This window comes from Leptosomus discolor, chromosome 3 (genome assembly GCF_034619465.1).
Source record: "Leptosomus discolor isolate bLepDis1 chromosome 3, bLepDis1.hap2, whole genome shotgun sequence".
NCBI lineage: Eukaryota > Metazoa > Chordata > Aves > Leptosomiformes > Leptosomidae > Leptosomus > Leptosomus discolor.
In genome coordinates, this window is record NC_141393.1 from 38,075,740 (window position 1) to 38,102,774 (window position 27,035).

At 40.4% G+C, this 27,035-nt stretch overlaps 1 protein-coding gene across 1 annotated transcript in view; it reads left to right on the forward strand.

Annotated features, from left to right (window-relative positions):
- RAD51B (RAD51 paralog B) overlaps positions 1 to 27,035 on the forward strand; it is a 405,106-nt gene that overhangs the window by 245,477 nt on the left and 132,594 nt on the right. Inside the window, 1 exon segment of the mRNA XM_086462921.1 lies at positions 1,372 to 1,490. Within this exon segment, the coding sequence (XP_086319047.1) occupies positions 1,372 to 1,490 (119 nt within the window).

Genomic DNA, 27,035 nt, shown 5'->3' on the forward strand with positions numbered 1-27,035 from the left:
CTTATAATTTAAGTTTCAACATTAACCGTTGCATTACTGATCATTTTGACAGAAACATAAGGCTGCTCTTAAGTTTGTATTGCAAAGTGTCTGGTCTAACTTTAATGGACTTAGTTGACAAGGATTTCATGGCTGTCCTGGGGAAGCAATTTTGTTTATTGCCTGATAGATGACAGGAAGTTCCCAAGTTTAAATCTAACTTTCTCCCATTCACTTGTTGCTTTTTAACAGTAAGCACTTTCTGTTTCAAACAGTTCAATTTTCAACTTGCACATGATCATTCATACCCACATAATAATTGGGATTTTGTTTCTGAGTTTCTTTGGTTTGTCTAGCTTGCTCTGTTCTTGAAGTGTCATTTGAAGTACAAACAAGTGACCCATCTTTGTGGTAAGCAAAGATGAAGATGCACCTACCTGCCTGCATATGTATATGTGTGTACGTATGGGTCTCTGGTTTCAACATGAGAAGGCTCAGGTGCAGTGGCAGTTCAGTAAGCTGGATCATGTGGCATTATTGGAAACGCTTCTTTGTCTCATCATTGCTGATTGCAGCAAAGTGCATTTTCCTTCAGGGTTATTTAAAGTACATATGATTTCAGAGACACCAGGATGGTATTTACAGTTAAGGGGCTCTTCTTTGCAAATCTTAGAAAATGTGTAGGATGCCTGGTGGCATGAAGCAGTATTGTGATTTTTAGATTAGTGTATTGTGGCAGCACGTTCTGCTCCTTTGGCTTCCCATTTTGCTATGTCATTATATGGTGTCACTCTGCTGGCCTGCTTCCCTCTCCTCTGTGCCCATAGACAGCTGGTTTGCTTGGGGATAGAATATCTAAAGAGGAAAAGGCAAGTGTCCCACATGCATGGTGCACCTCCAGACATTGAGAAAATCATAGAATCATTAAGGTTGGAAAAGGCCTCCAAGATCATCGAGTCCAGCCATCCACCCAACACCACCATTCCCACTAAACCGTGTCCTAAAGTGCCACATCTACACGTTTTTGTAACACCTCCAGGGGTGATGACTTCGCTATCTTCCTGGGCAGCCTGTTCCACTCTTTCAGTAAAGAAATTTTTCCTGATTATCCAATCTAAAAATGTACTAGTCTCTCCAAGAAGGTAGGTACTATTTTGCAGTGTATCCTTAGTTCTTCATACTCTGTCTAGGTATCAGAGGGTGAGATGGAGAACTCAAGCTGCAGTTGGATAAATAAATTAGAAAGGCAGAAAATTCATGCGATCGTGCCATCCATTAAGTACCTATTGTGATCACATAATTTAGGGAATGATCTGAGATGACTGATTAGACTTTCTATGCTGAACTCTTCTTGGTGGCACAGTGCTGATGCAGTTTCTTTCATATCTTCAGGAACTTCTGGAAGTGGGAAGAGGGAATGTGGTTGTGTGACAGCAGCCCTTGGCAACACGTGGAGTCACAGCGTCAACACCAGGCTCATACTACAATATCATGACTTGCCGACAAGACAGGTAAGAACATAACAACAAAGAGGATTTAAATAAGGCTGCACCAGCAGTGCTCGGTCAAATGGGCTAACTGTGTCCTTCAGCCTCCGTGGTTATGCCACCTGTGTTGAGAAGCCGGCACTCTACAACCAATTGCTTATTTGGGGTGGGGAGCAGTCAGTGTCCTTTGCTTTTCAGAGATAGCCAGTCCTTCAGTGCCTCCCTGTGTTAGGATGGGCTTATCTGAGTTACAGGACCTACACCTATGGCACAGGCATACAAGTTCCTTGAGCTTTTAATGCATTTCATGTTGTAGAGGTGAAGAGTAATCCTTGAAGTGCTTTCTTGCGCAGGCGTTTTGGGGCAGGAGTAGGAGTCTAGTCCTTTCACTGCCATAATTGTTTTGCTGTCATCCTTTCCACAACTTGTGCCAAGTTTTGGCTGTGACTGTTAGGACAGGGAGCACTTATCTTCTGCAGCTACTGTCTGCAAGTGGAAGCGTGCTGCCTGCACCAGCAAGCTTAACTTTGAGCAGTAAGAATGGTACAAATTTTCTAGAAGGGTACCTGTGGAAAGGAGAATGCTTACCCTTTTCACTAAGAGACTTCATGCTTTTGAGTGAAATACAGTAGCATTTTTGACTGCAATCTTCACCTCTTAAAAAGAAAACTGTGAAAAACTAGGAGGCAAGAGATTTGGGGTTTGATTGAGGTAGTAATTTTTTTTTTCTTTTTAAAAACATCATAACCCATTATTTCATCTGTCCCTTGGAATATCTGTGGTTATAATCTCTTTGGGCTTTGTCTGTTCTATTTTTGCATTGTAGCTCTTTCCAAAGGCTAGTGACCCTCCATCTTAATGTTATTGATTTTCTGCCTGTTAAAGTAGAGAGCTGTCAGAAAAATTGCTACATGAAATTTGTACCATCTTACTTGTATAGCGTTGCTACCCATGTGCATTTGAATTGATGCTCCTGGTTTTACTGACACAACAGAGGGTTTCTCACTTTTAGGTTGCAGTCTTTAGAGCCAGAGGAGAGGAAGCCATCCTGGTTTATTCTGCTCATTAGAGGTAAAATTATAATGATGGCACTTCTGTTCCTGCAAGTAATGGGCACTGCGAAGCAGTGGTAGTCCTCTGGACTCTCAGGTAGCAGCTGAAGTGTGTCAAATGCAGGTAGAAAAGGCATCTTCTGGACTTGCTTCTCAAGACCATGACAGTTGTATAGAAACATACTCTTACTGCTGCTGCTCTTACAAGTTCTCTATGTTCTGTTTCTTATTATGGTCTGTAACAAGTTCTCATTTTCTACATGTGTGTGCAAAGTACAAAGCTGTTCACGAATTTCCTGCATCGCTTTGGAGGTACATGAGAGGTGCAGTTCACAGAGGGAAAAGGGCAGAAACTGAGCTCTCTGCTACTTCATGATGCACAAGGTTGGCTAAAAAGCATTAACAACATTTCTCTAGTGGTAGAAAGAGGGAGCATTTTTCCTAAAGAACATTCAGCTATGAAATGTAGTTTTTCCTGATTTTGTTTGACAAGTAATAGATCACAAGTGTATGAAATGCTGTTTTCAAGCCTTTAAAATTCCATTATAAAAATATATTATGATCCACTTAAAAAAAAAAAAAAAAAAAGGCAGTTTTATTCTGTTCCTAACAGGGTTTTTCAGGTGCGCTACCTTGCTTGCATGTGAGGCCGCGGGCTCATTCTGTTTTAGTTAACCAGAAGAACTAAATCTACAATGAGAAAAAACAACCTTAAAGTAAATGTTAGTGTATATTATTAAAAGAAAAGTAATTTGAAACAGAAGTGTGATATAAATAGTGATATGTCTGTGAAGTCCATGAATTAAATAGGATCTGTCCATGATGTCCTGTAAGTATTTTCCTGTTGCTGATATCTGTGTCCTTTTTTTAGATAAATTATTTTTTCTTGAAGTCATAGAAATCTTTTTAGCTAGACGTGCAGTTTCCATTTAGAGGAAGGCATCTATACTGTAGCAGTATTGATTAAATTACTATAGTTTTACACATATATGTTCTTTTATAACTGCTTTATACCCACTTTCAGCAATTAATTGTGAATAAAGATGCCTCAGTTCTTGAGATGCTATTTCAGTCTTCACAAGGTGGTTCTGCCAGGCAGTATTGGATATCAGTGCTTTGAAAATCAGCACTTTTTAAGGAAGCTTAACTTGGGGGTCCAAATATTCCCCAGTCAGTAATCACTTTTACAAATTCTCATATTATTGTATTAAAAAGAAAAAAAAAAAAAAAGAAGCAGCCTATGATTATCTGTGTAGTCTTGGTTTTAAAATGAAATTCTGCCCCAGGAAGTTACTGAAAGCACACAGTTCTGGAGATTTGGGTGAAAAGCGGTGCCAGAAAAGTTTTCCCTGCTTTTCACAATTTGTAACACTGCAGAATCAATACTGTTCAAAGAATATGTTTTGTTCTGACTTGTAGAGTGGACACAATTTTTTCTTTCAAAAGCTTGAATTCATTCTTCCTTCTGTCACTTGTTTTCCTGAGGATGCACTTCCTGGCTCTACTTTCTCTCTTTCTTTCCCTGGAGGAGCTGGGGCAGTGATGACAGTCTGAGAGATCTTCTCTTACATCCAACTTCCATGGTAGTAGAACCAGTGTGCTAATCCTCGCTGGGAAATCCTACCCATCAAGAGAGAAAGCACCTCTTGAGATGCACGGGGCCATGAGGCCCAGTGGTGGTATTCTTCAGAAGGTGAAGTGCTAGTGTAATCATTAAGGAGGAATCAAGCAAGCAGTTTTCCAGAACCATAGTATCTTCTGGACAGGACAGGCCACTAGGCTGCTAGATGTCTGTTCTTAGTCACGCAGTATTCATTTCTGGGAAAGCTCAGGGACATAGTCTCTATTCCTGAAACTTTGGGGAATGCCAGGGCAGCAGGTGGCAGAACGAGTATGCAACAAACCTAGGGCAATTAAGCATAGAATTCCTACACAGGATTCCTTTTACATATTAAGAAAAAGATTCCTTTATTTTGTTTGTCCACCAGACATTTTTTCAGCCAACTATCCCTTTTTCCACCCCACCCTCTAAGTGTCTGGTGAACATTAATGAGAAAGCAGCCAATTCAGCAAAGTAATGAAATTTCTGGGACATCCTGCCTGCCTTAAAATCAGTTAGGTTTGCTTTATTGCTTAGATATGAACAGGTTTCTGAACAAATAGATGAACTTTCCTCTTTTGACCCCTTCTAGAAGCCAGCATTCTGGTTTTTCTTTCCTCCAGGACAGAAGCAATGCCGCTGGGGGAGGGCAGAAGGAGGTTTCCAGTCTGCATTTAAATTCATTACACCACCAAAACCCCCAAGCATGGATGACAGTAGGAGTCTTTTAACTGCTGAGGTGGGACTGAGCTGCATGACTTCCAGAGCAGCACAATGGTGTAAGAGCTTGGGAGTACATGGGAAAAGTTAATTGTTTAGCACAAATGGATTCATGAAGGGCATTTACTATTACCTTTATGGATACTGATACTTGGTTGTCCCTGAGCATTCTTGTAAGATGTTAACCATGACTTTTGATTTCCCAAAATCCATACGTAAACATGCAGACCCTTTGAGTTTAGGCCACTAGAAACTGTTAGACTCCTCAATTACCCCTATGTGTGTAGTTATCTTTCTTTACTGAACTGGAGTCAGTAGGCTCCAAGGTTACTGTTTTTATGTGTACTCAGCTGTCTTTTGGGGGGCAGCATGGTAGGGTTTAATATGTTGACAAGCTGTATTTAATGTTTCTGTTGGAGACAGGGTGCTGGATTAAATAAGACACTGCCCAGATCTGGTATGGCAACCTCTATGGGCCTGGTTTATTTTATAGTCTTCAAGGGATTTGTGAGACTCATAGTATTGTGTTAATGTCTGTAACGTGTTTTGAAATTCCAAGATGGAAAGGGCACATAGAAGTGTTACTTTATAACAAATCAGTTTTTTGCTGTGGTATTTTCAAGAAATAGCATTTAGAATCATGGGATCGTTTAGGTTGGAAAGGACCTTTAAGATCATTGGGTCGAATTGTTAACACTGTTAACACTGCCAAGTCCACCACTAAACCGTGTCCCTAAGCACCACATCTACATGTCTTTTAAATAACCTCCAGGGATGGTGACGCAAACTCTTCCCTGAGCAGCCTGTTCCAGTGCTTGACAACCCTTTCGGTGAAGGAAGTTTTCCTAATATCCAATCTAAACCTCTGCTGGCACAACTTGAGTCCATTTCCTCTCATATTATTGCTTGTCACTTGGGAGAAGGGTCCAACACCCACCTCACTACAGCCTCCTTTCAGGTAGTTGTAGAGAGTGATAACGTCTCCCCTCAGCCTCCTCTTCTCCAGGCTAAACAACCCCAGTTCCCTCAGCCACTCCTCATAACACCTGTTCTCCAGACCCTTCACCAGCTTCGTTGCCCTTCTCTGGACACGCTCCAGCACCTCAGTGTCCTTCTTGTAGTGAGAGGCCCAAAACTGCACACAGGATCTGAGGTGTGGCCTCCCCAGTGCTGAGTACAGGGGCACGATCACCTCCCTACTCCTACTGGCCACACTATCCCTGATACAGGCCAGGATGGTGTTGGCCTTCTTGCCCACCTGGGCACACTGCTGGCTCATGTTCAGCCAGCTGTCGATGAGCACCCCCAGGTCCTTTTGTGCCGGGCAGCTTTCCAGCCACTCATCCCCAAGCCTGTAGCACTGCGTGGGGCAGTTGGGACCCAAGTGCAGGACCCAGCACTTGGCCTTGTTAAACCTGATACAATTGACCTCGGTCCATCAGTCCAGCCTGTCCAGATCCCTCTGCAGAGCCTTCCTACCCTCGAGCAGATCGCCACTCCCACCCAGCTTGATGTCATCCTCAAACTTACTGAGGGAGCACTTGATCCCCTCGTTCAGATCATTAATAAAGATATCTCTGTATCTGTACTGCACCCTGGGGAACACCACTTCTGACCAGCCACCAACTGGATTTATCTCCATTCACCACCACTCCTTGGGCCTGGCCATCCAGCCAGTTTTTTACTCAGCAAAGAGTACGCCCATCCAAGCCATGAGCAGCTGGTTTCTCCAGGAGAATGCCATGGGAAACCATGTCAAAGGCTTTATTAAAGTCCAGGTAGACAACATCCACAGCCTTTCCCTGATCTACTAATCAGGTCAACTTGTCATAGAAGATCAGGTTAGTCAAGCAGGACTTGCCGTTCATAAACCCATGTTGACTGGGCCTGATCATCTGGTTTTCCTGTATGTGCCACATGATGGCACTTAGGATGATCTGCTCCTTAAACTTCCTGGGCACTGAGGTCAGGCTGGCAGGCTTGTAGTTCTCCAGATACTCCTTCTGGCCTTTCTTGTAGGTGGGCATCACATTTGCTAACCTCCAGTCAACTGGGACCTCGCTGGTTAGCCAGGACTGCTGTTAAATGATTGAAGGTGGCTTGGTGAGCACTTCTGCCAGCTCCCTCAGCCCTTGAGCCATCTGGCCCCATAGAGCTGTGTATGTCTAAGTGGTGTAGCAGGCCATTAACCATTTCCCCTTGGATTATGGGGGCTTCATACTGCTCCTTGTGTTCCAGTTCAGGGGACTGGGTACACAGAGAACAACTGGTCTTAGGACAGGGATATGTGCTGGAGCTTTCACGCTGTGCCAGGTGAGCTGTTGTGCAGCAGTTTTCCTGCTTCAGGTAAAGCGTTTCAAACGCATAAGTATATGGTGACTCATTCTTAAAAAAACAAAACAAAAACCCCTTCTCTCATTCAGACTAATGCCAGACATAACTTTTGGTGTGTCCTTGGTTACAGACCAGCTGTTTTGTCTTGCTATGCTTACTGTCATTTGAATAAGTCCTGAATAAGCATTCCAAAATTGCGATGGTGAAGTAACCATGGTACTTGCTGTTGTGGAGAACGGCTGGGAGAAAGCCAAAGGGAGTGGGGATGAAGTTCTACGTTTATATGACTTGCTAAGGCCAACTGCCATGATTCTTTACCTTAAATTTGTTATCATTTTAGTGAAGCGGTTCTTAAAAATTTTACAGATGTTTGGCTGTAATTTTACCAGTCATTGAGAAAATATATAAAAAATAGATATAATGTAACTTGTTGCAGTCATGATGATTTCAGTGCATAAGTGAGACCAGATTTATCTCTCCCTGTAAAATGTTGAAGGTAGTTGTTATGTGAACTCTGTAGCTGTTGGATAGCTGTTCCATTTTAAAGATAACACCAGGTGAGGCTTTCATCCAGAAAAAAAAAAGGAAGCAAATAAACCACGGAAAATAAAATCATTTCAAACAAATCAAGTAGGCTGTGGAGAAGAAACATACACCAAGTACTACTGTCTGGGGTTAACACTTTCCGAATTTCACCTTAATAATCTGGAAGATAGTAAGAGCAGTAATGAAGTTTGGAAATGGCATCCGACTTTTATGTGTCGAAACATAATGGAAGATTGCAGCCTCATGCTGTAAAGGGTTCTAATTCCTTTGATGAGATGGTAATATTTGCTGGGCAGGAAGAAGCAGCAATGAAATGTAATCAGACAGAATGTGTACTGAAATCATTCTGAGATGGAGGAAATAAGGTCTAATACAAATAAAATACAAACAGCATAGGTGTGTTTTCTTCTAGTAACTTTGTAGCAGTTGTAGGTACCTACTAAAGCAAATGGAGAAGAAGAAAATGCAATGAAAAAAAGATGATTTAATAGTCTTAAACATAGTTTTGGAATCAGATGAGGAGGATGGAAATGGCCACTAGTGTTGAGAAATGCAGGCAGAAAGCTTTTCACCTACTTCAAGAGAGAGCCCATAAAGAACTGAGCAGTGAAATCAGTGTTTGGCCAAAGGAGGCGACTGAGGATGTGTGAAGGTCGCCCATTGTTATGTGTGAGGCAAGAAGTATTGCTCTTTACATTGTCTTCTGCTGAGCTAGAATTTGGGGAGACCCAGAAAAAGAAGTCCTAGTACCCTAAACAAGTACAGAAGAAAGCTCTACACATGGGTTTTTAGCAGAAGTATTAAGACAAATGAAGTGCCATTCAGCAGCTGTGATCCACGTCAGGAAAACCTGTCTCTACATGCTACATGAATCGTGCATTGTACAATAATGCAGATTATGTACATAGTACAATATTTTATTTTTAAGTGTTTAGACGTGAGAAAATCTGAAGATGTCATGCTTAATGAGGTCCAGTGAGCAGTGATAGAAAAGGGATGTGACAATTGGGCTGGTTTAAAATGGAAGTGGTGTAAAGTGTGTATCTGTTCTAAGCCATCTTATTATATAATGTGGTTATCGTATGGAAAATCAGCTCTCTGAAAACGCGAAGAGAGATTTTTTTTTTTTTTTTTTAAAAACATGTCTAGGAAACATGTCTTATGAGGAGCGCCTGAGGGAACTGGGATTGTTTAGCCTAGTGAAGAGGAGGCTGAGAGGAGACCTTATTGCTCTCTACAGCTACCTAAAAGGATTTGTAGGAGGCTGGTGTCAGTCTCTTCTCTGAAGTAACTAAAGACAGGACGAGAGGAAATGGCCTCAAGCTGCACCAGGGGAGATTTAGATTGGATATTAGGAAGAAATTCTTCACTGAAAGAGTGGTCAAGCATTGGAAGAGGCTGCCCAGGGAAGTGATTGCATCACCATCCCTGGAGGTGTTCAAAAGACATGTAGATGTGGTGCTTAGGGACATGGTTTAGTGGTGGGCTTGGTAGTGTCAGGTTAATGGTTGGACCTGATGATCTTAAAGGTCTTTTCAAACCAAAATGATTCTATGATTCTATAAGATAAGAAAGATGGTATGGAGTCATGCAAGGGATAGGAAATTTTTCAGGAAATTAGCTTTTTTTCAGGTGAGGTTAATTTTTTATGGTTCTTCATTATGGAGTATGCTGCTTTTGAAGAAATAGCTGTGGAAAGACTGCAGGAGCATGTATTTGAATTCTGCAAACCCTTCCAGTTAAAGAAATGCTGTTTTTTTTCTAGGATACACAGTTTACTTCAGAGACTTCTGCCTCACCTCTGCTATCGTTTGAATATTTCGAATCAAGACACAATGAAAGGTTGATATGGCCTCAAATTTCTATGCCTGTGTACAAACTACATCCTTTAAAAACATAAATAAGAATCATATGAGTTTTTTCTGATAAAAAAGGCTCTAGACTGATAACCCTTATGACAGAAATCTTTTGCTTATCCATAGATCATATACAAGCATAAGCAGCAATATGAACTTGAGTTGCATGTCAACAGGATGAAGCTGGACACAATACACAACTGTAGCATAAACAGATGATTATCAACACAGTATGATACTGCCTTAATCTAGCAAAAGTGCCAAATGAAAGGATACCATAAAAATAGAGAAGCTTCCTTAACAAGTATTTGGAGCTCAAACATTACTAGGTCACTTACTTTCCTGACTTCTGTGTTTGTTCATGTCTTGTTTACAGTAAGCTTCTTTCTTAATGGACTTGTGGGGGATGGTCATACAATATAAACATCACCGTAGCCCTGTCTACATTAAATGGGACTGGATTTATGGCCCTGTTCTCTTAACAGGTCACTTTTATAGAGAGAAAAATGTTTCTATCGTTCTTGAACAAGTATTAATTTACTCAGGTGCTTATGTAACACTAATCAATTTGTTATCTAAGAGTCTAAACAGAAATGAAGGGACCCTAGATAAAATGGAAAAGAACAGAAGACAGCCCTTAAATAGGTCATCTTATTCTCTGTCCTTTTTTTAATAAGCATTGCAAATTTTCTTAATGGAGATTATTCTAATGCCAGATTGACAAAATATAAGAGCAGCTGTGCAAACCTCAAACTCCTAGATCTGTAGTTCAAAGCATCCTAAACAGAGAAGCAAGAACATCTCTGAGGCAAAGAGTCAGACTCAGTCATTAAGGTATACTGAGGCTGGTGGCAGAGATGGGTACTTTGTTAGATATCTTTGACTGATAGGCCAGTCAGTTCCCAGAGGAGACACCTCTTTGGTTGCTGCTGACCTATACCAGTTACGAGTTAACCGTCTTATATTATGTATATTTTTGAATTACTGTGCAAGCATTTGCTGACTGATCCCTGCAACGCCCGTGCCAAGTGCTTCTAACTGAGGAAACTGAGTCATAAGTAAGTAACTGTCCAGAGTAAATCCTTTGCAGCTGGGTGCAGAGCTGGAATCTCTTCACTGCCACTGATGTGCCACTAAGCTTGATCTTGCTCAACCTCTACTGCCTCTGTTTCAGGCACTTAAGAAGTCTTTGTACCCCCTTGTAGTATGTAGTTCCTCAGCTGTGAAGGTACTCCTGCTTCCCTCTCCAATTTTCTCCATACATTAACTCACCTGCTGAACTGGTTTTAACCAGTCACCGACTTCTCTCCTGAATCTCTCTCTTTAGCGTGCCACAAACTTTTCTTCATCAATATTCACCATTAATAAAAGGTTGATGAAACTGGTACTGTGGCTTGAGCTTTATGGCAAATCTCTCTCTCTGCTTCCTTGCTTCCAGTTTCTTGTGATAGCTGATTTTTCTAAGACTCTGCTCTAGAAGTCCCCTTGCTTTCCTGTGTCTCTCTCTTTGCAGACATCAGACATGTTCCATGTTGCAAGTTCCCACCAAAGTGAGTAGCTAGCACTTAAATTTTTAGGCAATTAAAATCCTTGTCCAGCCTCGTATCTTCCTTGTTAGTTAATGCAACATCTTCATTTCTAGTATTATCAACCCCATTTTTTTTTTCCTCTTCCAAACATACCACAGAAAGTAGAATTGTTACCTTGGTGAGACCTACTTAATCACAGTGGTGTTATTGTTTTAATTTTTACGTATTTTCTCAGTTCTGTAACTAGGAAAATAGCCTTTTGCCTTGGTCTAATTGAGAATTGTGCACCTTCATGTTAATCAGATAGCAAATTCTCAGAAACTGGGGCTATGTCTCCTGCTCTTTATTGGGAGCCACTTAAAGGTCAGGATAGGAGGGGTAAGATTACTATAACAAAATTTGTTCTGAATATAAACAGAGAACCTTGGTCTGTGACACTGTTAATCCAATGCCCTTTACAAACACTGTATTTACAGTTCACTAAAACAGCATAAAAATGGGGGAGAGAAAGAACCAGATATGACTTTCAGGCTCCGGCCTGAATTGACTCAAGAATGCTTTGTTTATAAGCTTAAGCTCCTTTGCATCCTGTTTATACAGAATCCCTTTTCTGATTTTGATTGGACTTCGGTGTGAGTTTTCCCCTCAAAACAGCACGGAATTAACCTAGGGCAGATTCTCTCATCAATATCTGAAGTGTCATTGCCCCTAACATCAGAGTCGCAGTCACCAAAGTTGTTTATCCTTGGAATGCCTTGGCAAATCCCCCCGCCTCCTGTCTCCTACCAGATCCTCTTTCTTCCCCCCCCTTTTTTTTTTTTTGGAATTGAAAACAAGCAAACCAAAATGTCTAAATCAAATTTCTAGATCAAATTTAAGTCTTTATGATTAAGAAAAGTTCTGCTTTTATGATGTTCTGAACATATTAAGGCAGAATCATCTCAGGAGTTTGTATATCTGGGATATTGTACTTTGAACTTGAATTTTGTATATTTTATGGACCCAATGTCATTGAACTGTTCTAGATTGACAACCCAGGAGAATGACAGCCAGTGAGTGGCATTCAAAATCTGCTGTACAGAAAATGGTTTTCTTCAGTTCAGCCTTACCAGTATATCTACCCCGGGTAGGATCAATTAATCTAGAGGGGTTTGCTCTACGTAGACTTTTTGATCTTTGATCTCTGTAATTCCTGTCTACGGTATCAGTGCCCTTAGGTGTGATCTAGAAACAGGCTGAAAAAGAAACTCCCTTAACTGCTTAGAAACTGAATACACACCACTGACCCACTTTAGGGGATAAAACCAACTTTGGCATACCACTGCCTGAGATGGGCAGCACCTTAAAATGGAGGGGGTTTTGATGGTGTCCAATATGGGTGACATGTTGGGAGATGCCTGGTGAACTTTGTCATGTCTACCCATCATATTGCTTCACGAAGATAATAAAACATGTCATTTTCACAATATTACCTTCACCTGGACTGATTGTTGTAACCACTGGAAAAATACAATGGAATTTTAGGACATGTGCTTGATCAGGAATAGAAAGGATATGTCCAGGAGATGGTAGTGTATTAGCTCCACATTGTGGAAACATTGGAAGATACTTGTGACTAAAAGGTAAAATGCAATATAAATAGCTACCTGAGCCATCCTGCTTCCTTGTCTCACATGTAGTACTTATGCTCTACTTTGATTAGGAAGAGATATGTCCTCTGGATGCATATTAACAGAAAACAGTAAATTCCTCAATCCATGTTGAAGTTCAGTGTTTCTGAGAGACTTGTGATTGATGGGTAACTTCAACTTTTCAGGTACTGGTAGGAAGTACTGTAAAGTGCAGCTTGGTTAATGAGCGGCTTCTTCATTGAGTATTCATGATTCATGTTGAAGCAACACTAGATTGGAAATAAATAACCAGGTCACTTGTCCATAAATGTCCCTGTCTCATCAAAAAAAGTCACACACCTAGGTTGCAATGTAGTGCATGAGGCACTGCTGAGGTGGTTCTCCACTGAAAAGAGCTCATTTGATTTATCTTGGCTTTGCGAGGCCCTTTCATATTTGTGTCACATTGATGCTTCGTGGTTTCCCTTATCAGTGATTTCCTACAAGTGAGCTCTGAGTCTCTGGCAGAAGTTCTCACACTAGTCTTGAGTGAACAATGGTTCTTTCTGCCATTGGGCTTGATTTGGCTGTGCAGATGTCTCTGCAGTTCAGTGTTTACATGCTCCACAGCACTGAACTGTAAGCTATGGAGTTCAAGTTGCAAAGGCACCTGAGTTGGCCTTGTACAGGGCTGACAGTGGTCCAGGAGGTTTGGCTTGGAGTCTGAGCCTGAGCCAACACTGTCGTTTTGCTCAGCAAATTGATATTTCTGGTCCAAATTATGTGTTTGTTCTTCACTGTATGTCAGTGAGGTTCTTTCTCTTATTGTCACTATTTGTTTGTCTATCTAGTAATAATATAAAACTCTGTACCCATAGTCATCTCAAGCTACAGATAGGAAGTCACCTTATCCCCTCTTAACTTGTGTTGATATTTCCAGCTGGATGTGGTACATCTCATATCAAAAGCATGAGGAAATTACTTTTTTTTCTCATTTTTTCATACATTTTGTCTTCTCACTTGTGATCTTATAATGGCTATCTCAGTCTTCATTTGAAATAATTGAGCAGGCTAAAAAGAGAAAATAGAAGTATAAATTAGAACAAAAATATTAAAGGGGTTTCTTACTCATCTAAACTAATTGGTATTAAATATAGAAAAAAAAAAAAAAAGCCAAACAACTTCCTGTAAGAAATGTAATAAAAGTTGCCATTCGGGTGCTGTTGCAGGACAGAAGAGATTGAGGGATTTTTTTCATCAATTTTTTTTGCTACATTTGTGCACTTTCTTTGCTATGGCTGCGCTTTTGTCCTTTGAATATAACAAAATAATTTGTCAGAAGTTCACACATAGTTAAGATCCCTAATGCACATAGACCAATCTGAATTTCTTAAGCATAATCCCCATGCAGGACAATGTCTAAGAGCTATAAATGCTACCCTTGGTAATTTTGTGAAAAGAATGACCATTGTGTCTGATCTTTGCTTCTGTTTCTTCTCCAACATAAAAAGGTTTATTAACCTGCTGATTGCTATTTGGGCCATGCTGTCATCAAAAAATTCAGATCTGATGGGTTATAAAGCAATGTTTCAGGTCCTAAAGGACTGTCCAACCTTTAGTGCATCTATGCCATGCACTGCAACAAACGTGTTACGGGATCCACTACGCTCCAGAAATGTAAATGAAGTCTTCTGAAACATTTCATGTTTGTTAGGGAAAAGTTTTTCTAGGACTCTGTTATTCAACGGTTGTACATTCAGCAATACAAATGATGTTTATAAGGCTATTAAGCTTTCTTTGAACACATTGTTTCCCGCTTCCTTGGTAAAATCTGTCCAAATAATGTGGAAAATCTAAGTCTTGTAGAAAGATTGAAATTAAATTTTAAACTAAATCTATCACCTTTCTCAACATCCGTAAAGTGTAACAGTACTCTAAGAGCACACACATTGCATCTGTATGTATTAGCTCACAGACCTGTTAGCTTTTTGGTTTTTCTTCTCCTTGTTATGTGATGCAGTCAACTCTAAAATGTACTCTGCTGAGGCTTTATGTAAGATAATATTGCTGTCTCTGGCATATGAATTTAGCAGTGTTGTGTTAGCTTGTCTCTAGGGACTTTAGTTTTAGGAACAGAATGAAAAATTGGAAAGGGTTTTTGTTTGTTTCATGTCAAAAGCATTCTTCAGCCTCTAGTGTGGGTGAAAAATATTTATGCTGTGGTCTAGGACTTGGTTGAATCACAATCTTTTTGGCCAAAGTCTAGGAATTTAGGGTTATGCCTTTACATCAAGGAAGTGTGAAGGACACTGTTGTGTTTACTAGTGTCCAAAAACAATGAATGCAGGATGGGGAGAGCACACTGGCGATGCTCTTTTACAATAGATTGATTTTCTTTCAATTTATAAACAATAATGTTGAGCTTTTTCATCATTTAGAAAGCCGAAAGAAAGTGGTTAAATAAAGATTTAAGACACATTAGAAAGAGGCATTGGGGTTGAATTTGAAGTGGATACTTCTTATCTGTAGAAGATAAATATGTTGCTAAACGTATCATGAGGAAGGTTCATAGAGATCTGAAGAATAATAAAGGTAATAAATCATGATGGCAATGCATATGCTAATTACATACTTAAGAATGGGTGTTCCTTATATTATGTGCTGGTGAATTACTCCAAGCTGATCTCCTCCATGCAGTGATGAGGGCTGGATGCTGTTTGAATTCCTACCTCTGCAGCCACGTGGGCAGAGGAGCCAGCGGCATCTCTGTCTGAGCATGTGGTTCTGTGGAGGAGAAAGTGCGCAGCTGCTGGGCTTCCATGCTGTCCTCCCTGCTGGTCCCATCTCTTCCAGACAAGTCTGGCAGGCTCAGTGGAAGCAGACGTGTATTCTGAGAACTGCTGTGGTGCTATTGTACTGGTACTCCCTTAGAAGTCCTTCCCAATTTGGGATGCATGATCCTGGGGATAAAGCAATGTTCCAATATGTGTTGTAAATAAGAACTCTATCCTTCAGCCCTTTTCTTATTTCCAGAACCAAAGTCAAACGGAACAGTATGGAAGTCTCTGAAAAGCTACATAAACTTCATTTTCTGTTCTTCTCAATACTAGTGTGCTGTAAGTCCGATGAGTGACCACAAGCTGCTACATAGGAGAATTCCCCTAGGAGGCCGTATTTATGCTACCCAACTACTTTATCCAGCCACAGCACCATCCTCAGATCCCTTTTCTCGGTACTGTTTCATTGTGGTAATCAGGACATGCTGGCTGGCTGGATGCTTTCCTGCTTAGTAAAAGCTACAAGCATTTTCTCCTGAATTACCCTTCACATTGGACAATTAGCAGGGCTTTGAGCCTCAAAAGTATTATAACATAGGAAATCATCATGGCCAAGCTCTTGTGAAGTTTCCTGGCCTCTAGAGGACTCTCCACTGGGAAAATTAGGAGAGACTCGGAAGCAGAAAAGACGAAAGAATTAATTTTACAAAGTAGGGAATAAGGCATGTGGCAGGGAGACAGAAAGTGCTTCTGGGAAAAGGAATTTCACAGAGTCTGGTGTTACATGAGCGGAAGGGAGCTAACTGGCCCTGCATACCCCATATTTCTTGCTGGGGAACTTGTACCCGAAGTCTGGCTTAAGTGGAAGTATACTGGAGGCAGCCTGGTTTTGTGCAGTTCCTTGGCTGGGTTGCTGCAGTTCAGACACAATTTGGATAAACATCTGGGATTGCATTTTCTTTTCCAATGAAAACTTGAAGTCACCCAATGTTTGCCTGGGCAGTGCAGTTCCCTGCCACTGAAGTTACTGTTAAGTTACGTACATCAGGCAGGAAAAGGCACACTGGGTTAGAGGGTTCAGGGGTCTGCTCGCAGACTGGGAGAGGACAGCCAAGCAAAAGCACCATTTTGTTAGATTTGGCCTATTGCATTCAGGACAGTCATTGCTCTGGAGCATATCAGGGCAGTTCACCTTGGAAAGTTTTGCTTTTGTTGTCTGTGATTGTCTTTGATAATCATTTGAGGTTTTGATGGTTTCCTTCCACTGAAGTTGTGTTTACACAGTCCAAGGATATTCAGAGCTCCTCATTATAGTGCCTGAAGCTAAAACCATGTCCGAATGGCAGTACTATTACATGCTGAGCTCTCTCACTTGAAATCCAATGCTTGGCACACTGCAAGGACCAAAACAATTTGCAGACTGGTCATCTATTGCTAGCGACTGCCTGGATAGGCACAGCCAAAACACGTGCCTTTGTTCTGGTTTTATGAGAGGGGAAGGAATTGACCGCACTGAATATTTGACAAAACAGAAAGCAGAGCTGTTGCTTGTTGATCCTTGTGCTGTACTCTCTGGGTAGGGGAAAGCAGGGTATCTCTGAAGCTGTGCCTACCTGGCAGAAAATTAATACAGTGTAATTGCTACAGATGTCTATCTCTATGCCTGATTTTGGACTGAAGCAAAGGAATACTGAATGATTTTCGTATAATTGCTCAACAAAACAGTGGCAAAGTTAGGAAGAAAACTCATGAATCCTTATTCACAGGTCCTGGTATTATGCACTATAAAAGAATCCTTTATATATGCATTGGTCTTTAGAAGCAAGATCTGAAGCCAGACGGGTATAGCAGGGCTTGAGATATGGAGAGTGTCCTGTTTCCTGGACTTGTTCACTCTCCTGTTCTCCTCTATTCTTAAAAGATTATTGGTTTTCATTTCTGTCTCCTCCTTTTGTTTGTTTTCCTTCCATTTCTTTCCTTTGCAAGTATTGAATATCCCCTCTGGGAGTAAGCCTAGCCACATGTGCATGCAATGATGGTTTATTTTTATTGGAGTCATTGCCTGTGACTGTTATTCATTACTATAGGAAGAACTGCACTAACAAACTGCTCTGAGGCCTTTTTTTCTTTCTGTTGTAAAAAGTCCTGTTTTGTCCATAGCCATTGAGAGTATCTACTGCCATCATTAAGACATTGAGAGTTTGGAGCTTGGACACTGGTACTGCCTCCTGAATGTCCTGTTGTGTCTGCTGTTGCAAAGCAGTATCTCAGCTTCTCTCAGCTTCCTTGCATGTTGTCTCTTTAGGTCAGCTTTTCAACCATCTGTCCAGTTCTTGCTACCTAAGCAATTCAGTTGGCCTCTGCTTGGAGAAGAATTTGTCATTGCACAAAGCTAGTGCAGTCACTGACTACTGTTAGAGCCTCTTGTAATAACAAAGGCTACATCCAGAACACCAGCAAACAAGGCCTGCTCAGGATGAAATGGCTGACTCAGAAAAGGCAAGTCAAAAGTAGTATAAAATGCTTTTATCTCATTTGCATTTCTGGTCTTGACATTGGATAAGTAATCAGTAGGCCTATTTTCTTACTTTTATTCTCACGTTATCACACATTTCTGTGTCACTGCGGGCAAGACCACCATCTCCCATCTTTAAGGTCATGTAAGGAATTCCTAGTGCTTCTTTAAGATGAATCTGTAGCATAAGTAATAAAATTATTAGTAGTTAAATTAGGAGCATATGCTTGACATAAATGTAGGTCAGAGCTCAGAGATGTAAGCAGCCTAAATAATTTCACATAAGAAATATAGTGATGTAAAATCAAGTAATACTAATTAACCACTTCTGAGGTCAGAGCGGAGCACTGTGAGGAAAGGTGAATGATCTGCCTAGTCTTACCCAAAAGAACAGAGGACCTTACCCTAAAAGTTGATGCTAGGATAAAACAAACAGGCAAGAAGTGGTTTATCTGAAATTTGGCCAATATCACATAGGTTTGTGATTTCTAGAGATTTTTAAAAAATATTTCAGAATCTCTGCTTCCCACTAGCACTGACTCTTAAAATCAAAGATAATCTGTCAGAATTTGGCTGAGAAGGTTTGACCTCTTTGATATTAGTTTTCATTTGTTAACGTAAGCATCATGCTGATATTTCAGGATTGATATTTCTTTGAATTATTTATCCCATGCTGAATCCATCTTATGTTTTCCCTCGGGCTTTTGAAGGCTTATCCTTCATTAATTTTCTTACTCAAATCAGTGTCCGGCGTTGCTGTTTCCCCTGCAAATCTGTCTTAAATGTACCTGCATTTCTCCCTCCTTCACTTTTTCTTAAGATGAGAGACAGGGGCGTCTTGGCTTTGCAGCCTTAGCAATGTTTTTTAATATATGGAATTTGTATGCATTGCACTAAAAGAAAATAAACGGATGTCCCACTACATTTTGGGGGATGAGACAACAGCAGGGTAGTCAGCTGCCTTTTGGGTCTGTCCATTTTGCTGTTGTTTCCAGAAGTGTGCTAGTGGACATTTTTAGGATGTACACACAAACTCTGCTTGCCTACTTTTCTGCACTAATTGGTTTGACTTTATAGAATGCCTCTCATAAAGTGTCTCTAGCTGCTATTATTGCTTTTCTATAAAGCAGTAGAAAGAAAAATCATTCGTAAACAATTTCCTCTGGACAGGATTTTCTTGTAGGGGAAGGAGAGATATGATCCTTTTAAATGGCTCTGTAAAGAGTTTTATTGAGTTGTGCCCTATTAACCTGGCCTTGATGAAAGCCTTTTCAAACAACTGGACTTCAGGGAACCACATCTCTCAGGGGCTGTGCATGGCACAAATGAAAGGATAGTTTCCTAGGAAATAATTTTAATCCAAATAGTGATTTTTATTTTTTTTTTAATGTGTACAAAAGTGGTGGGGACTCCACATCTGCTCCCAGTACTGGGGCATATTTGTAGCCTCACCTCTCATTATTTGCTCTCTAGTGCTCAAGACATCTTAAGTTTTCCCTTTCAGTCCACCATGTTTGTTTTTACCAGGGAAAATATACATGTCGGGTCTAGATGATTAGGAAGGCTGAAGGATGACTGCATATATCTCTTTTCCCTCAACCTGTCTGTTTTTCCTCTTTATTCCCAATCATTGCACAGACTGCCCAGCCTGTAGCCTTTTCTCTCTGACAACAAGCATACAGGTGCAGACAGTACTGCAGGGGTGACTGAGCTTTCTTCTGCTTGAAAGGGGAAAATCTGTGCATAGAGAGCTTTTCCTTGCAACAGGATTTGGAGGAAGATACAAAGCAGAGGATAATAATTTCCATAAGAAAACACAGGCCCCTGATAAAGTCAAACAAACTCTACAGTGATTTGCTTGTGAAGGCAACGTGATTTGGTAACATCTTATTCAGATTTTGATGCTGATATCAGCTATACAATCTTTAGGTATGTATTTAATTTTTGAACTTCCCAAAAGTTTACCCAAATGCATAATGAGGTTATTTTTTCCCCACTCTTGTAAAGCCTTTTTAAAATCTACAGATTAAGTGCCATATACAAGCAAAATGTTGTTATCCCAAGAATCATTTGCGGTGGGAGATCAGTAAATTGTTTATAGTTATATCCTGCAAGCTTAGTAAATGATTGCAGGACACCTAAACTACAATTTTTTCACCAGAACATTGGAAACATGCTGGGGTCACATTTTGTTTCTGCGACAAGGAGCAGTTATCTTCCAAGGTAAATCAGAACCTGTTGCGAGACTGAAGCCTCAGAGGGCTTCAAGGTCTAATGAGCACTAGGCATGTGGTGAAACTTGGCAGAAAGCACATTTTTTCTGCTACCTTTTAAAACGCCATCCCATTGCCCTGAAGGATGCTTCAATGTGAAGGGGGAGCAGGGCACAACTGCTATACTGCTGTGTGAAGCCTTGATGCCACTGTGGTGTTAGTGCCTGTTAGGCAACTCTTGTTTCTCTCCTTGGGCACCTTTCCAGTGGGCTGGAGGCAGCATGACCTGCGGGAAAGAGATTGGCCCTGGGAACTGGGTCGCAGGTCCTGCTCAAAAGTAAATGATCTGCAGAATAAGGACTGCTGCTTTCGTTTCTAGAATATATCAAATTCCTGCACATAGGGCCCAAGAAGAACCAGAAGGGAGGGCAGAGAAAATAGTTATGAGGTCTGCTGGGATATCTGATGCAAAATCAACTTCATTGTTTTCTTTACTGGCTTTTTCCTGGGCTCTGTTGCAGCTGCAAAAACAATCCTTCTAATCTACAATAAGAAGGGAAATTCTGGCATGAAGATTGTCCACCCAGACAATTTGGCACAATTAGGGGAAAAATTTGTTTAGCTTAGCACTGATTTTATTAGTACGTGAGTCTAACTGAACTGAATTGAGAGAGAGTCTTTTTCCCTGTTCAATGATACTGTTGATGGTGTAGGTTTCCTCCTCAGTTCTCAGCTATTCTCTTCCACGTGAATCTGGTGTAACTGAAGAGTTCTTCTGAAATGCACCAACTATTAGCAACGGTTGTTTATTGGACAACAATATGAATTAGCAAAAAACCCCAGCAAGCCAGTGTTGTTTTAGTAAGGGTAGCAAGTGTAGTGAGAGCCAGACTTCTTTCACAGATCTCATCTATTTGGTCAGTAGATCTGAATTCCAAAATATGTATTGGCTGTAAATGTGGTTTTGTAATTCATTTGGTCCTTAGTGCACGTGTAAACATTTTGTCAGTACAAAAGATGAGATAAGGTAAATCTAGCAGAAAAGGAAATCTAAGGAAAAACTTAACACAGAAAAAAATAAATAGAGAAGAATATGTTCACTGATAAGAAGCAGCTGACATACTTTAAAACAGGCTTCAAATGGTTTCACTTGTGTTCCTCAGTCGTTGCTATGAACCAGTTTCTTGTAATAGTCTCAGTAAAAAAATGGGGAAGAAACTTTATGTCTTTCCAGTCTAAATGAAAATGATGTATTAAATGTTAATAGAGCCAATTTTCTCAAATATTCCATCGAAATATCTTAGTCTATTACCTTAGTTAAAATCATTAGTTTTCAATTATGAAATCATATTTTTTTACCATGTGAGAGCTCATAGCTCAGTCCAAATCATCTTATTATTTCACTGTTTGGTAGTTTATCATCCTGGCATTTTGGTAACTAACTTGATATAAGACCTTGTCCCTTTCATCTTCTTTAGTTTTTTTTTGGCAGGACACTGGCTTGTTATCTGGTTATCAGACTACTTGTGAAAGTCCATCCAATACATTTTCCAATTCATCACTTTCCTTGCTATTGACAGGCGATGTTGTCCCAATAATTAGTATTTTCTGCTGGGCTTCTGCAATCAATTTCTGTGATTCATCTCTTCCATAAAGCTTATTAACAATAAACTGCATTAATAAAAATGGTTTCCCTAATTAAAAAACAAAGTTTAATGTACAATTTTTCTGCTGTCATCATCAATTCTCTCTAAGTCTTTTGTTTCTCAACTGCTCTGCCTGTGTCCCATTTATCTTCCTTTATCTAATCTAATGGCATCTATCCAGTTTCTATTCACTTTTCTTCAAGGTGATATATTTCCTCTTCCATAGTACCTTTGTGTTCTTAATGTGCCTCATGGCAGAAATAATTTTTCAGTTGTTTAATGTTTATTCTACATTGTTGTCAAATAATAAATGTTTATTACAAACCTCCTGACAGGGAAATGTGATGGTAGAAAGGAAAGAAAGGAAACTAAGATTTGACCATTTTGTGAAGTTAGGACTTCGCAAAACTTAAAATAGCTTTGATTTTTACTTCGCTCATCCATCTCTATCATTCATACTTAAGTAGGACAGCAGCATAAGAGTTAACTGCATCTGGATTTGATATTCCATTCCGGAAGCTCATGGATAGCATTCCAGAAGCATCGTGGATAGGATGAATTAGAAAGACTCAGTACCATTTCAGCATTTTTCTATGACTATTTTCTATTCATTTCACTGTTTAAAAAATCATTTTTGTAATCTAAATGCCTGTTATCTTCTTTAGACTATTATCTCAAAATGCATGCTCCTTTTGGTGCAACTTCGACTGCACTGAAAGGTCAATAGGAAAAAAATTCTGGTGAGGCCTGGATTTCATCTTTATTCCTTGATTAAATAGTGCGTATCATAAAAGGTGTGCCTTTCACTTATCTGCTTAGGAACAAAGCAATAAATTCCTTTATGTATGTCAAGAACATTAGTGGAGTTGTATTTTCCTTTCTTTTCCTCAAGTGAAAAAAGAACTGAGGAAGTCTTTTGTATTGGACTGAAAATTTACGTTCTTAATCTTAAGTTTGGGAAAGTAAGATTGTGGAAAGAAATTTCTGTTTCAGGTCGTTAATAAAGAATTCTGATTCAGATCCAGGTTCAGATAATAAACCTTTCTGTACTCTCTCCAGTTTTTGGCCAGGACTGATTTAGAATTGGAACAAGACATATAGTTAAATGTGTGTGAGTTTTAGAAATGCCTGTTCTGCCTGAACTGTCTGGTTCTAAAAAGGTCCTTAAAGACCCCATGTGTTCTCCACATCCTCAGGTGTCCGCTTAGAATCTTAGGGAGAGGAGCAGAGGCTCACCAGAAGATGGAGATGAGAAGACTTTATGAATTCTGTATTTGAAAACCAGCAACTTTTGGTTTATTGACCACAAAGATCCTTAATTGCATATAGACCATCCACTGAGATTGTTAGTATGTGTTGTTCCAACTCCATCAATTCTGTCAGCATAAAAGATGAGTTGTCAGGGCTTTGGTGCTTCACAGGCTACCCATAGGACTTGAAGAGATTTTGTAGGTCATGGAGTGCATCCCAGGCACTGTTCTGTATCCCTTTCATAAATATTTTAATCTGAATCCTAAAAACAAAGATGATTTTTTTTTTTTATCCCTGCCTCTTTGAGTTGAAGGCTCTTCCAGAATCTTGCTTTACTGATGGTTCTAAACTTTAAAATTTCCAGCCCAAATGTCTTTGTGGCTGCATGTTTTTTCTCATGCCAGCATTTTCACTTTGAGAAGCTCTTCTCTTTCTTCCCGCTGCATTCTCTCATTTCCCCTCTCCTCATTCACTTACACACATAGACAACAGTCAGCCTTTGCTAGATTCATTGAGCCCATTTTTTCTAGTGGCCTCTCAGAGGAGCACTCCGTTCTCCTCACCAGCATACAGTTCATCTCTAGCAGTTTGAGTTCATGAGTGACCTGCCCTATATGTGGTATTCCAGATTAAAGCTCGCTAGTGGCTTGTACACCACCACCAATGTATCCCTGGTTTTGCCAGGTGTATGTGGTGGTGCGCTGTAAAGTTGTATCTGCTGTTGTCCTGGCCACATCATCTTGTGGGTCAGTAATCTTGTGAGGGACTAATACATCCGGGAAGTGTTTTCTGTTCAATAACTGACTGTTTCCCCTTTTCTCTTATGGCTTCTGTGCTTATGCTTGTTTTCTTCATAATCGGTTGCCATTTAGCAGTGTTAAAAGCTTTAGAGGTCCAATTTATTTCAGATTTCTAAAGAATTCAAAGGAGGATGTCAGGTATGTCTGGCATGACATCCATGTTTCATTTTATCCCATTTTCCAAGTCTTTAGTTATTCTTCCCTTCAAAATTTCTTCTAAAGCATGATACTGAAATCAGATTACAGGCCTCAACTCATCAGTTTACATTTGTTTTCTCTTCCCTTTGAGGACTATGTTTGCTGCTTCTCGATTATATTGCATCATCTTCAATTTCATAGATGTATAACAAATACTAGCTATCAGACCTAAACTCACATGCTGATTCTTACAAAGTTTTTTCAAGATTATTTTCTGTTTTCTACTGAATGCACTAAGCTCCTTTCCGCTCAGTTGTTATTTCTGTATCTGTATGATATAGATAATTCCCATTATTTGCCTCTCCCTCTTTTTCAGCATTGTCCTGCTTGTTGAAAATTGATTATTTCTTCACTCATATCTAGAATATATTTAATCGCTGTCCCAATGGCATTTCATTATAACTCCATTTTTTATTTCTTTTTTGATGTTGTTAGTAATCTTCCCAGGGTCACCATTACCTTGATTTTTGGTAATCCTTGATTTTACACTTCCACTTCTTGGCCTCCAAAATGTCATTTTCTTTTTTTTACATGTTTTTCCTTCTAAGTTTTATAAGTTCCTTGTGTATACATAAGAACCTACTCTGTTGGCTATTTCAACCAGAGGATGGTTTGCAATGACCTTTTACAGTTTTTTCTCTTTGGTTGAAACACAAATCTAAATACATATTTACTTTTTTTTTTAATTTATATTAAAGTAGTGTTTGGTGTTATAAAGAATTCTGTGTACTGTGTCTGGTTGTGAAATATGCAATCATACTTTAACAGTTATTTTTCTCAGTAAGCAAACGTTCAAAATAAAGCAATATCTTTGCATATTCTGGGCTGTTCCTGTTTCTCTAAAAAGGAAGCTAATTCTAAGCCTCAGATGTAACTGCAGCAGCAGCCTTTCAGAGTGGCCCTGTGACGTGCCGCTGAAAGGATGTGATTTATTATATTTTTTCATTGTTATACTTAGTTATACACATAGTGTAACTGCATAAAAATGCAGTAACAGAATGTACATAGGGTTGTTTGAATGTCTATCCATTTGCACATACAACTGTGCCTAGTGCACATGCATATATAGGTTAGTATCTATGTGCATAGCACTGCACAGAATGCCAAAAATTTGACCTTAGACATCAGATTTGTAACTGTTTCACTTCAGGCCTTTCCGATGAAATGTCCAGCTGTTACGGGAGACTAGCTGAGTGCTTGCACAGTTTTTCCACCCCATCCTCTCCATCACATTCTCAGAGCCGAGGGAGTGTGCATCGCACCAGGAGGCACTCTCCTTTCCTCCTGGCAGAGTCCCCTCCTGCTGCATTGGTGGGAAGTGCTGGCTCTGAGGATAACGACAGGCAAGGGAATTCGGGTTTGTCAAGGTGCGTCACGGACGTGGGATGTGATGTGCCCCTCCTTTCTCCAGAAGTTCATTCCAAAGAAGGGTAATTAACATGGAAGAGGGAAAAGTGCTATCACAGCCATTTTCCTACTTGGAGTGGTTCATAAAGGTTGTATCGCATCCTGAGGTGGTTTTGCCAGCTTCATATGACTGAAAGGAAAACACTGACATTTGGACTGGTCTGATGTTCTCCGGCTGTATTTCTGGTCTTTATGTGCCTGCCTTTATTTTTTACTGTCTGAAGAAGAAGGGAGACTGTGTTTGGTTTAAATTCTGAAAACCATAAAAATGTTAGCTAGCTGTGGGTAATAATGGTGAAGTTTGAAGAACCAGATACAAGGATTTTGTTTCTTCAGCCTGTATCAGAATCAAAAGAGTTGCAAGATGCCTAAGCATGGTCCTCTCTGCAGACTACACCCAAATATGAACAAAACCTACCTCCTATACAGACACCCTTAGCATTTTGAAGTGCTGCAGGAAAGTCGCACAAGCCTTGATTCTGCAGAAGAATTTGCTGCCAAATCCTCTGGTTACATAAGGATACTGCAGAGCTCAAACTTCTGGTGCTTGGTATTGTTAATCTTACACTTAGGAGTAAATGTCCCAGTCCTCTATGTCTATGAAGTGATTCAATACTGTCTGACTTATCAGTGAAATGTGAGCAGTTTTGGAGAGTGTGAACTTCCTTGTGTTTCTGTAGTCTCTTTTGGCTTTTATAAAACCTGCTTGCTGTTTCCTGCTGGTCATTAGGCACCACCAACTGAAATTCATATGCAGTGACCCTTATGAGTGCTCAAATGTTTGGCAGAATTAGGGCATGACCTTTGAAAATAATGGGGGTTTTTAAACTCCATTTGAAACCAGCAGGATCTGTTGTGCCTCACACCTCTGAAACTAGGATTGTTACTGTCTGTAGTTCTAAGAAATCTGTATTTGGATGTGTCTGACAGAGGGCTGCCCATCTTGGGCTGAGAGGGTGTAGTATCTGACAGGGCTTTGGAAATTTATGCACCGAGGTGCGTGGTGGTTCCACAGCATGCTGCTAGGCAGGCTCACAGATGGGTTAGATGAAATCAGCGCACTGAAGGAAAGGAAGTCAGCGGGCCTGCTCCTGAGCAGTCATGGCTCGGGCTCTGCCACGTTGCTCTGCTTGGAGCAGAACCCTGCAGAGCATCAGCACAGGTTGAGGGGGAACCATCTGCCCAAACCATGTCCTCAGGGGCCAGGGAGGCTCTTCTGGGGTGCATGGCTATCTCCAGGAGGACTGGTTTCCAGTTCACAGGCTTTTCTAGCTGTTGAGGTGAGCGGAGAAACGTGTTTCAGCTTTGTTCAGCAGCTCTGTGCCAGAGGCAGAGCAGCAGCATGTTCTCTGCTTCAGCCGCTGCTGTCAGTGGCTCCTGCAGGGCCCACATGGGGACCATTAGATCAGCGTTTGTGCTGATTACACTCTGGGCAGAGCTTATTAAATTTATCATTAAAATGTCACTTTTGTGTAGGTGACAGAATGGAGGTTATTTTGAGGCAAGCTGTGAGGG